This window comes from Oncorhynchus mykiss, chromosome 3 (assembly GCF_013265735.2).
Source record: "Oncorhynchus mykiss isolate Arlee chromosome 3, USDA_OmykA_1.1, whole genome shotgun sequence".
In the NCBI taxonomy this organism is placed as follows: Eukaryota; Metazoa; Chordata; class Actinopteri; order Salmoniformes; family Salmonidae; genus Oncorhynchus; species Oncorhynchus mykiss.
The window spans coordinates 66063956-66076199 of NC_048567.1; the positions used below are offsets into that span (position 1 = coordinate 66063956).

A 12244-nucleotide genomic window follows, 5' to 3' on the forward strand; every position below is an offset into this window, starting at 1 on the left:
TATATTGCCTACTATATAGAAACAACAGAAATTCTTCCATTTCTGCAGCATTCTTTAAATAATGCCCTGCATCTCTGTTTGGCTGACCGACTCCAGAAGCTTGGATATTACTGATCAGACAGGCCAAGCACACTTATATTAACGTTAAACCATACCTGTTTTGTGTCCTCCTCGAGAAGTGAAGACGAGGATTTGACTCTGTGATGCCTCGGTCTGTCTCTACCAGAGTTTTAATAAACAAAAATAAAGGTTGTCTACAGAATAAGAACGATTACATAAAATGCATTCCGAAAGTATTCAGGTCCCTTGACCTTTTCCACATTTTGTTACGTTAGAGCCTTATTCTAAAATGGATTCAATTGTTTTTTCTCTCTCATTAATCTACACACAAAACCTCTTAAGCAAAAACAGGTTTTACGAAATTTTTGCTAATTTATTAAAAATTAAAAACAGAAATACCTTATTTATATAAGTATTCAGACCCTTTGCTATGAGACTCGAAACTGAGCTCAGGTGCATCCTGTTTCCATTGATCATCCTTGAGATGTTTCTACAACTTGATTGGAGTACACCTTTGGTAAATTAAATTAATTGGACAATTTGGAAAGACACACACCTGTCTATATAAGGTCCCACAGTTAACAGTGCAAAACCAAGCCAAAGGTACTTCAACAAAGTACTGAGTAAAGGGTCTGAATACTCATGTAAATGTGATTTTGTATTTTGAATTAGCAAAATTTAAAAAAAAAAACAGTTTTTGCTTCATCATTATGGAGTATTGTGTGTAGATTGATGAGGGGGAAAAAAACTATTGAATCCATTTTAGAATAAGGCTGTAACGTAATATTTTTGAGAAAAAGTCAAGGGGTATGAATACTTTACGAAGGCACTATGTAAATAAAGATTAGTTTATTTTTTGGACATTTTCAAAAATTTAATTGTGGGGTATTGTGCGTAGAATGATCAGGAAGAAAATGTACATTTTCTCCATTTTAGAATAAGTCTAATGTAACAAAATGTGGAAAAAGTGTAGGGGTCTGAATACTTTCCAAATGCATTATATTTCTAGTTTGGAGTGTTTGTTCATCATTGAGATATGAGACAGAATCTCTGTGATTCCCAACAAAAGGACCCATAATGGTCTGAGGAGAATGGTAGTGTTCGCTCAGAGTTAGCTGCTAAATGGACACTGAAAATAAAAATGAGAATAGGGGGAAATAATATTGAAATGTTTTCTATTTATAATTATGCTCTTAATATGTGTGTAAGGTCAACTGGACAGCAATTCAGTTTCTGCATTGTAAACTGCCAAAGTGAATCATAGTGGCTGGCATGTGTGTATTTATAAGTATGTGAAATAAACTGTTATATACCTTTTCATTTTGTTCATTTTGGCTGTGTAGATGAGGCCAATGATTCTGCTGTCCACCTGCAGTCCTTCCACCCCTCCTTCAGGAAGAGTGGACTCAACCTGCAGGAACACCCACTGCATTTCATACAACTACACTACTTATTCACACTGCAGCCAATTAGCCTGCTGGTAAGTAGTATGAACTGGCACAAAAGTATGTGGACACCCCTTCAACCACGCCCATTGCTGACAGTAGGGCTGGGCGATATGGCCAAAATCTCATATCCCGATATAGGTAATTTCATATCCCGATAACGATACATATGACATAGCACATTTTCTGTAAATTCAATGAATAACTACTTTATATAAAATGACCACATGTAAAAGGCCTATTTCTCTTTGAATTATACTCAACAAATAAAAAGGTACTTACTCATATTTGATTATTTCTCCTTTTATTTAGAACCTTTGTGCAAATTTTCAATTAAGCATGTAACATAACAAAATATTAATGTATAAAATCTAAAAAAGTTAAATAGAAAACATTTCAACTATAGTTGCAAACAAAATAAATATAGGCTTAAAATATATATATTTTGGGGAATTAATACGTGTCACATTTCAATTTGCAGTTGGTACCTTGGGTCGAGAGTTAGCACCAAATCACGAAACCCCCGTTTCTCAACCGTGTAAATTGGGGCCATGTCTTTGCAGATGTAAATTGTAACAGCAGCTGTTCTCTCCTTCCATCTTTGTGATTCTTTGCCATAAATGGTGTCACGCGGGCAAAAGCCTCTTGCAACGAGTTTGGTGGGGGTTTGTTTTGAGCACTCGACTGTACTTTTTTGGGTCTCATCTGTAGACTATCTCCGTACTGTTTCACATGATTCTTGCGTAGGTGGTAAAAGAGGTTAGTGGTGTTTGATTCTGTTGTCAGGAACGGCCTGCAGCATATTTAGCAAAGGACAGTTTTCTGGTCTGTGCCAGACTTTTCATACCCAAACTATGTCCATGCGACTGAAGTAGCCCCTCTTTTAGGTACGAGCTCTGTGTCTCCGTGCCACGTTCACTCTCCTCCATGTTTGTTTGTGTTGCAAATTTCTTTCCACATGTGAACGCAAAGCGTCATCCAATTGACGAAAAATATTGCCGTAAAGAGTGATTTGCGACACAACAAAATAAACAATAGAGCATAATATGAAACAAATGACGTTTTTCTATTGTCACACGATATATATATATAGTCATATCGCCCAGCTCTAGCTGACAGGTACAGTGGGGCAAAAAAGTATTTAGTCAGCCACCAATTGTGCAAGTTCTCCCACTTAAAAAGATGAGAGAGGCCTGTAATTTTCATCATAGGTACACTTCAACTATGACAGACAAAATTAGACATTTTTTTCCCAGAAAATCACATTGTAGGATTTTTAATGAATTTATTTGCAAATTATGGTGGAAAATAAGTATTTGGTCAATAACAAGATTATCTCAATACTTTGTTATATACCCTTTGTTGGCAATGAGGTCAAACGTTTTCTGTAAGTCTTCACAAGGTTTTCACACACTGTTGCTGGTATTTTGGCCCATTCCTCCATGCAGATCTCCTCTAGAGCAGTGATATTTTGGGGCTGTTGCTGGGCAACACGGATTTTCAACTCCCTCCAAAGATTTTCTATGGAGTTGAGATCTGGAGACTGGCTAGGCCACTCCAGGACCTTGAAATGCTTCTTACGAAGCCACTCCTTTGTTGCCCGGGCGGTGTGTTTGGGATCATTGTCATGCTGAAAGACCCAACCACGTTTCATCTTCAATGCCCTTGCTGATGGAAGGGGGTTTTCACTCAAAATCTCAAGATACATGACCCCATTCATTCTTTTCTTTACACGGATCAGTCTTCCTGGTCCCTTTGCAGAAAAACAGCCATAAGGATGATGTTTCCACCCCCATGCTTCACAGTAGGTATGGTGTTCTTTGGATGCAACTCAGCATTCTTTGTCCTCCAAACACGACGAGTTGAGTTTTTACCAAAAAAAGTTATATTTTGGTTTCATCTGACCATATGACATTCTCCCAATCTTCTTCTGGGTCATCCAAATGCTCTCTAGCAAACTTCAGACGGTCCTGGACATGTACTGGCTTAAGCAGGGGGACACGTCTGGCACTGCAGGATTTGAGTCCCTGGCGGCGTAGTGTGTTACTGACGGTAGGCTTTGTTACTTTGGTCCCAGCGCTCTGCAGGTCATTCACTAGGTCCCCCCGTGTGGTTCTGGGATTTTTGCTCACCGTTCTTGTGATCATTTTGACCCCACGGGGTGAGATCTTGCGTAGAGCCCCAGATCGAGGGAGATTATCAGTGGTCTTGTATGTCTTCCATTTCCTAATAATTGCTCCCACAGTTGATTTCTTCAAACCAAACTGCTTACCTATCGCAGATTAAGTCTTCCCAGCCTGGGGCAGGTCTACAATTTTGTTTCTGGTGTCCTTTGACAGCTCTTTGGTCTTGGCCATAGTGGAGTTTGGAGTGTGACTGTTTTAGGTTGTGGACAGGTGTCTTTTATACTGATAACAAGTTCAAACAGGTGCCATTAATACAGGTAATGAGTGGAGGACAGGGGAGCCTCTTAAAGAAGAAGTTACAGGTCTGTGAGAGCCAGAAATCTTGCTTGTTTGTAGGTGACCAAATACTTATTTTCCACCATAATTTGCAAATAAATTAATTAAAAATCATTTTGTCATAGGTGAAGTGTACCTATGATGAAAATTACAGGCCTCTCATCTTTTTAAGTGGGAGAACTTGCACAATTGGTGGCTGACTAAATACTTTTTTGCCCCACTGTATATAAAAACGAGCACAGCCATGCAATCTCCATAGACAAACATTGGCATTAGAATGGCCTTACTGAGGAGCTCAGTAACTTTCAACGTGTCACCGTTATATGACGACACTATTCCAAAAAGTACGTTTGTCAAATTTCTGCACTGCTAGAGCTGCCCAGGTCAATTGTAAGTGTTGTTATTGTGAAGTGGAAACGTCTAGGAGCGACAACGGCTCAGCCGTGAAGTGGTAGGCCACACAAGCTTACAGAATGGGACCACCAAGTGCTGAAGCGCGTAAAAATTGTTCATCACCAACAAACTAACATGGTCCAAGCACACGAAGACAGTCATGAAGAGAGTACGACAAAACCTATTCCCCCTCGGGAGACTGAAAAGGTTTGGCAATGGGTCCCCAGATCCTCAAAAGGTTTTACAGCTGCACCATCGAGAGCATCCTGACGGGTTGCATCACTGCCTGGTATGGCAACTGCTCTGCATCTGACAGCAAAGCTGGGTAGTGCGTATGGCCTAGTACATCACCGGGGCCAAGCTTCTTGCCATCCAGGACCTCTATACCAGGCGGTGTCAGAGGAAGGCCCTAAAAATTGTCAAATACTCCAGCCCTAGTCATAGACTGTTCTCTCTGCTACCTCATGGGAAGCGGTACCAGAGCGCCAAGTCTAGGTCCAAGAGGCTTCTAAACAGCTTCTACCCCAACGCCATAAGACTCCTGAAAGTCTAATCAAATGGCTTCCCAGACTATTTGTCACTCATCCACTTCTACGCTGCTGCTACTCTGTTATCTATGTATAGTCACTTTAATAACTCTACCTACATGTACATATTACCTCAATTACCTCGACACCGGTACCCCCTGTATATAGCCCCGCTATTGTTATTTTACTGCTGCTCTTTAAATATTTGTTATTCTTATCTCTTACTTTTTTAAAAGGTATTTTCATAAAACTGCATGGTTGGTTAAGGGCTTGTAAGTAAGCATTTCCCTGTAATGTCTACTACACCTGTTGTGTTCGGCACATGCAACAAATATAATTGAATTTGATTTATATTACTGTAAATGTGAAAATGTTGAAAATATAGGGACTATACATATACAGGGAAGTGTATACATTCAGCATTGCATTTACAGCCTTACCCCTTTTGAAATATGTATGTGACCATCAGTTTCATGTAGTGTTTGTTGTATAGCTGACACCAGGTGCTAGTACTGTACTGTACCTTGCATTCAGGGCACAGAATGACATTGTTAAACTCCAACGAGCGAAGACAGGTAGTGCAGAAGATGTGGGAACACAGGAGGACATTGGGAAGGTTGCCAACGATTTCGTCCTCTGAAAAGATTAATGGCATTAAAATGTATTTTACAACGTTTTATGCGTTTTTAGATTGGGGGAAGGAGGTGCCTAAACCTTCAACATTTTTTTTTCCCAATGCCATAATAGAGTTAACGTTAACGGAAGATACTTCCTCTCTGGCCATAATGGTCCAGTCCAGACGTATTGGCACTGTGGCAGTCTATAGGCAGAATGAGATGATGTGTCCGGACCAAACTCTTGATAAGCTTCTTCAAGTCAACAAAATGTATTATTAACTACGATATAACGTTACTGTATAAACACAGTTCGCCTGTTTACTGAAGAAAACGGACCGTATAACTTTTGGTAGCCACAACGTGGCCCGAAGCTAGCTAACAGGTGTGCAATTTGACAGGTAACGTTAGCTCGATATAGCTAAAACTTTAAACAATATGTGGACTGGCAAATTATAATTATTACAATGAATTTACCTGGTAAAGTGTAAGCAATACCGCATATGTTACAAACCACAGAGTTCGGGTTGTCGGCTCGAGGCGATCTGTCCGACATTTTTGAATGGACGACTAAGGTTCACATCGATTGAAAGAATGTTCTGTCTGAGTCCTCTGCCTCCAATTATGTCACGTGCTCATAAAGGCACTCAAGAGCAGATGGAAAGGCCGGACCGTGCACACGACAGGATGGATGGAAAAGGCTGCGCAGAAAAGGCAATATCTTTCTCCATAATTCCCACTTGAGGGCGCCATATCATACTTTAGCAATCCCTGGCCTTCTGGAACCGCCTGCACCCGGCAGTGATGTAGTCTGTGAGTATTGTGGTCAAGACAGGTAGGCTTAAGAACACGTTGACCATTGTGCACTCAAGTGCATGATGATAACAATTCATTTTAAACATAATAAAGAAAGTATGAATATTTCCACCGTTTTTTCACCTTCTTGCCATTAAATGGGTTTAAGGAGGAAATTGAAACCTGTACTGCATAGATTCACTTTTGACGGTAAGATGAAACTACTTAATACCGGCATTTCGGGTAGCAATGGTAAACCCTCTGTTTAAAATGAGTAATAATATTTAAATTGGTTGTATGAATGTGTTAATTATGTACATGTTATTGCCTACAGGTGAAACAAGTGCTTTGGGGCAGACAGTGAGAAAGAACAGTTTAAAATTAGTTTTACATGTAAGTTGACCTAATTGATTTAATGTCTATATATTTAAATCTCATAATTGTGACCGACTGTTTGATTCCCACAGTATACATTCATTAATGTGCAGCAATGAGGCTGAGGAGACATCACTTCGATCTGTATGCAGCTGCAGTATTCCAAACACGGTGCCTAAGGGCAGCGCAAGCTGTGCAATGGAGCTGAATAATGGGAAGTGACAGGTTACAAGGAGCAGAGAGGCCAGACGGCATAGGTAACGTAGTAAACACAGTCAAATACAACAGCTTTGCCCTTCAGCCTGCGTCCACCAGTCTGAGGTAAAGGAAAAAAGTAGGCCCTACATTCAACCAGGTGAGGCTTGTGAACTGTGTGTGGCTGTCCATGTGGGTGTTTGAGTGAGAAAGACACAGAGAAGAACCAATCAGTAAAAAAGCACAGTAGACTGAAAACGGGACAGCCGGGCATTCGTGTAGTTGAGTCAGTTTCTGCTGTAACATGGACTCTAGAACCGGATGAACCTTTGTTACAGAAACAAGCAAGGTGTTGTAGCAAACAATACTTTAGTTGCCTAGGCAATGCCCCCCTCTCTGCAGCAGCAGCACATGTAGTCAGGAGCGGAGAAGAGGAGAAAATGTGCATCTTAAAACACTATTTGTTGTTGGTATTAGAACAGTTATAACATTGGCCGCAATCATTTAGCTGACCAATTACGTCATTCAAAATACCATGACCGTCACAGCCCTAGGGTAAGTGGCAAAAAGAGGCATGGCTTCATCTTACTGACTGTAGCCTGTCAGACAGATGCCTAGAGTGCAAAGAGATGTATGAGTCTGTCTGTGGAGGAATCTGGCCTATGGTATTTACCAGGGCTAGCTGCAGACTGGCAGGGAGAGAAGCATGTTTACCACGGGTAATGAACCAATGAGGTGGGCTGCCCAGGGGTGGTCGACGGGGTAATACCCCAACTTTCCCCCCAAATGTGGGTCAATACTCATCCTCGGGTGATTCCCTCCACCCCTGGTTTCATACTCCATGTTTTTTAACAACAATACCAAATTCCCAATAATTAATTGGATTCATCGGATTGACAGTGTGGTGTTCAACAGCATTTGTCTCCCTGCTCAGGCCTGTGTCTCTGGAACACATGAAAAGGTCAACAGACACTCCAGGAGACTCGCACTCAGGGTTTGGTACTAAGTACACCCCCTATTTTACCCCAAAGGGAAAATAGAGACATACAGTAGATCTTCTCATTAAATCTAGGTCAGCTGACACAAACAGGATTGCTCTTTTTGTGAACTGAGCTGTGCCTATGGCGTTATTGCATGAAAGGTAATGGGAGAGATACAGAGGGCCATATTGTACCCCCACGATACACTGATCCTGCTCAATGTGCTCATTGGGTCCATGTATTAATAAGCCTACTCAATAGAGAGGTTTTCTGTCTTCAGATGGTCTTCTCTCTTTAAAGAACGGCTCCTGGAATCTGTCCTTAAATTTCAAAGCCAATATGGCTCTTAACAACCAACATTTATTTATTATTCTTTGTACAGTATATAATATTGTTAGATGCGAGAGTTTTGGGAAAATATTGCTCTCTTTTAAGTTGGGATCTAAGTTCTCCAAGTTAATTTGAATTCAAGAAGTGAATGCCACCACATACTACTCTGTGAACCCTCAGGTGCCCTGGTCCTCTCTCTCTCAGGGCTTTCCTTTTCCCCCCATCCCCTCTTCCATTCCCCCATCCCCTCCACTCTTCATTGACCCTGTCTTCAAAGCAGTGCTGGGAGGTGGAGGTACCAGTCGGACCTAAAGGGGGTATTTAGAAGCGACCGGAGGCCCTAATAGCCAGGGATATCACACACAGCCACATCAGAGGGCCTTCGTTCGCCAGGGCACTAATCACAATGTCGCCAACTATCCCAGGGCCTGTCAGTCATAAACAGGTATTACTCCCCCCGCCCCCTCTGATCGGGGACAATTGCCTTTGAAACAGTGGCCTTTTGAATGGTACTGTGCCGGGGGGTGCAGAGGGTGGGGTCTTTAGCGGTGGGGGTATATTTGAGTGGTAAGCCCTAAGCTGTCTGGGTAAATCACAGTGTGACAATTATCTCACTTTGCTGCACTTTCAGAATGCTTGACCTGCTTCTCAGCATTGATACACATTCTCAGGGCGAGACGGGGGTCGTAACCGAGGGTTCCAGTGTGTGTGAAGGAGTGAGTGTGTTTCAGTGTGTTGGTGAATGAGTGATATAGAGAGAGACAGAGCGAGAATGTATGTATATGTGTTTTATCTGTAGGTCTCCATTCACTATAAGTACTGTATGAAACACAAACTTTTGTCAAACAGTGCATAATAGGGCATTTTTGATTTTTTTTGTTTGTCCTTGTAATCTCTTTGATTTCATTCTCAGGCCTTGTTATGCATAACTCACTAGTCACTACATCAATATTATGACAAGTATTTATTTAGAAAACTTGGAAGAGGCAGATATATTGTAACAAACATCAAAACTCTTCATGTGTACCAGTAATTGTGGTCCATAAATATAGTTTGACACAGAACATGATTTGGTTTTCACACCACAGTGTGTTATTGATGATGACTCACTACTTGAACATTTGGCCTACATGTCTCTCCTCCACATAATAATAGCTGGAATAGAGTGAATGGAATGGTATCAAACACATGGAAACCAGGTGTTTGATACCATTCCATTTACTCCGTAAACATCTGGAAAGATAACTCCATCCCACAACATCTCACTCATCATTATTCATGATTCATTCATGATTTCTCTTAATCATGACATTATCGGGATTCATTAATAGGGGTTCAGAAACATCTTATATCCACTCACAACTTTAGACTACTTAAATACAATATAAGTGAATTTGTTCAAATACTTATGACACCTTCAAATGGGGGGACTAGATACATAACAGTAAAACAGATATTTATGAAAATACCCTCAAATAAAAGATGACATTCTGTACTGTCGCCTAATAGCTTCACTGTCCAAATACATATGCAGGGGAGTATAAATAATACAAAAAATGGCACTTTAATCTATACTTAAACCTTCTCCTACTGTCTACTAAAGCTCCCAGCTCTGCTCTATTATATACCAAAGTGGATTGGAGTCCATATAACTTAGACCACTGTTTATTATGACTCTTCATAGAGGGGTGTAGTGTGCTGTCTTGTGCCTTGTGACTCAGGCTTACACCTGGTCTGGTGGAGACCCAGCCAAACTAGATGAGATAAATGAATGGAAAATCCGCTGGATATGAAGAGAATGAATATAGGCTCAAGTGGGATATGTGTTCTCTGGCTCACTGTTAGGCCTGTGAAGTAAAATGGCCCAGTGGAATATTGGAAAAGGCTTCTCTGCTGTGATCCATCAGTAGAAGATCTGGACCTCTTCACATGGCTCTGGGAAGATGTTGCCTTCAGGCACAGATGTAGGATCAACATATCATCTCCAAATCATAATCTTAACCTGGATGAATCCAATTTAATCACTTGGCATTACTGGCACTACATTATTGCTGTTAGTCAATAATGTACAGTATAGATGTGGTCAGAGTGTGAGACAGATCTGTTATCTGGTCTGCTGTACTCCAGGGATATCATAGTGTCCCTGGACATCATAGCGTCCCTACTCCTTTGGCCGCCTTTCCTTACAGTTCTCTGCTGCCAATGACTGGAACGAACTGCAAAAATCACTGAAGTTGGAGACTTCTATCTCCCTCACTAACTTTAAGCGTCAGCTGTCAGAGCAGCTTACCAATCGCTGCAGCTGTACACAACCCATCTGTAAATAGCCCATCCACCCAACTACCTACGTCATCCCCATATTTGTTTTTGTTTTTCTACTCTTTTGCACACCAGTATTTCTACTTGCACATCCTCATCTGCACATCTATCACTCCAGTGTTAATCGCTAAATTGTAATAACTTCGCCACTATGTCTGACCTCCTTACTTCATTTGGACACACTGTATACAGATTTTTCTATTGTGTTATTGACTGTAGGTTTGTTTATCCCATGTGTAACTCTGTGTTGTTGTTTTTGTCGCACTGCATTGCTTTATCTTGGCCAGGTCGCAGTTGTAAATGAGAACTTGTTCTCAACTGGCCTACCTGGTTAAATAAAGGTGAAATAAAAATAAAAAATAAATAGTGTGAATGGTTAGACCTTACTGTACACTATCTCTGTCATTGAATGAAGAGAGATGGGATGTCTGTACACTTTTGAGAAATGATGCAACAGATGTTGTCAGTGTCTCTAGGAAGAAGGCCACATACACACACTCTAAACTAAGGATCCTGGGACTAAACACCTCCCTCTGCAACTGGGTCCTGGACTTCCTGACGGGTCGCACCCAGGTGATGAAGGTAGGAAACAACACCTCCACTTCGCATATCCTCAACACTGGGTCCCCACAAGGGTTCGTGCTCAGCCCCCTCCAGTACTCCCTGTTCACCCAGGACTGCGTGGCCAAGCACGCCTCCAACTCAATCATCAAGTTTGCAGATGACACAACAGTAGTAGGCTTGATTACCAACAATGTCGAGACAGCCTACAGGGAGGAGGGGAGGGCTCTGGGAGTGTGGTGCCAGAAAAATAACCTTTCACTCAACATCAACAAAATAAAGGAGATGATCATGGACTTCAGGAAACAGCAGAGGGAGCACCCCCCTTGTCCACATTGACGGGACTGTAGTGGAGAAGGTGGAAAGCTTTAAGTTCCTCGGCATACACATCACTGACAAACTGAAATGGTCCACCCACAGTGGAAGGCGCAACAGTGCCTCTTTAACCTCAGGAGGCTGAAGAAATTTGTCTTGTCACCTAAAACCCTCACAAACTTTTACAGATGCACAATTGAGAGCATCTTGTCGGGCTGTATCACTGCCTGGTATGGCAACTGCTCTGCCCGCAACCGCAGAGCTCTCCAGAGGGTGGTGTGGTCTGCCCAATGCATCACCGGGGGCAAACTACCTGCCCTCCAGGACACCCTATGTCACAAGAAGGCCAAAAATATAATCAAGGACGACAACAACAACCCGAGCCACTGCCTATTCACCCCGCTACCATCCAGAAGGCGAGGTCAGTACAGGTGCATCAAAGCTGGGACCGAGAGACTGAAAACAGCTTCTATCTCAAGGCCATCAGACTGTTAAATAACCATCACTAGCACATTATATGCTGCTGCCTATATACATAGACTGTAAATCACTGGCCACTTTAATAAATGGAACACCAGTCACTTTAATAATATTGACATATTTTGCATTACTCATCTCATATGTACAGTATATACTGTATTTTATTCTACAGTTTCTTAGTCTGTGCTGCTCTGACATTGCTAGTCCATATATTTATATACTCTTCATTCCATTCCTTTACTTTTATTTTTGTGTATTGGGTATATGTTGTGAAATTGTTAGATATTAATTGTTAGATATTTCTGCACTGTCGGAGGTAGAAACACAAGCATTTCACTACACCCACAATAACATCTGCTAAACACGTGTATGCGTAACCCTCCTCCTGTCAAT

General features: G+C 41.5%; 1 protein-coding gene across 1 annotated transcript in view; it reads right to left on the minus strand.

The window, feature by feature from the left end:
* The window catches only part of rnf17 (ring finger protein 17), a 33793-nt gene extending 27614 nt beyond the window's left edge, over positions 1–6179 (minus strand). The window contains exons 1-4 of the mRNA XM_021597738.2: positions 5979–6179; positions 5411–5523; positions 1374–1471; positions 156–219 (exon numbers count right to left, since the gene is read on the minus strand). Coding sequence (XP_021453413.2) covers positions 156–219; positions 1374–1471; positions 5411–5523; positions 5979–6057 — 354 coding nt within the window. The 5' untranslated portion in view covers positions 6058–6179. The remainder of the gene's footprint in view (positions 1–155; positions 220–1373; positions 1472–5410; positions 5524–5978) is intronic.
* Between the last annotated feature and the right edge of the window lie 6065 nt (positions 6180–12244).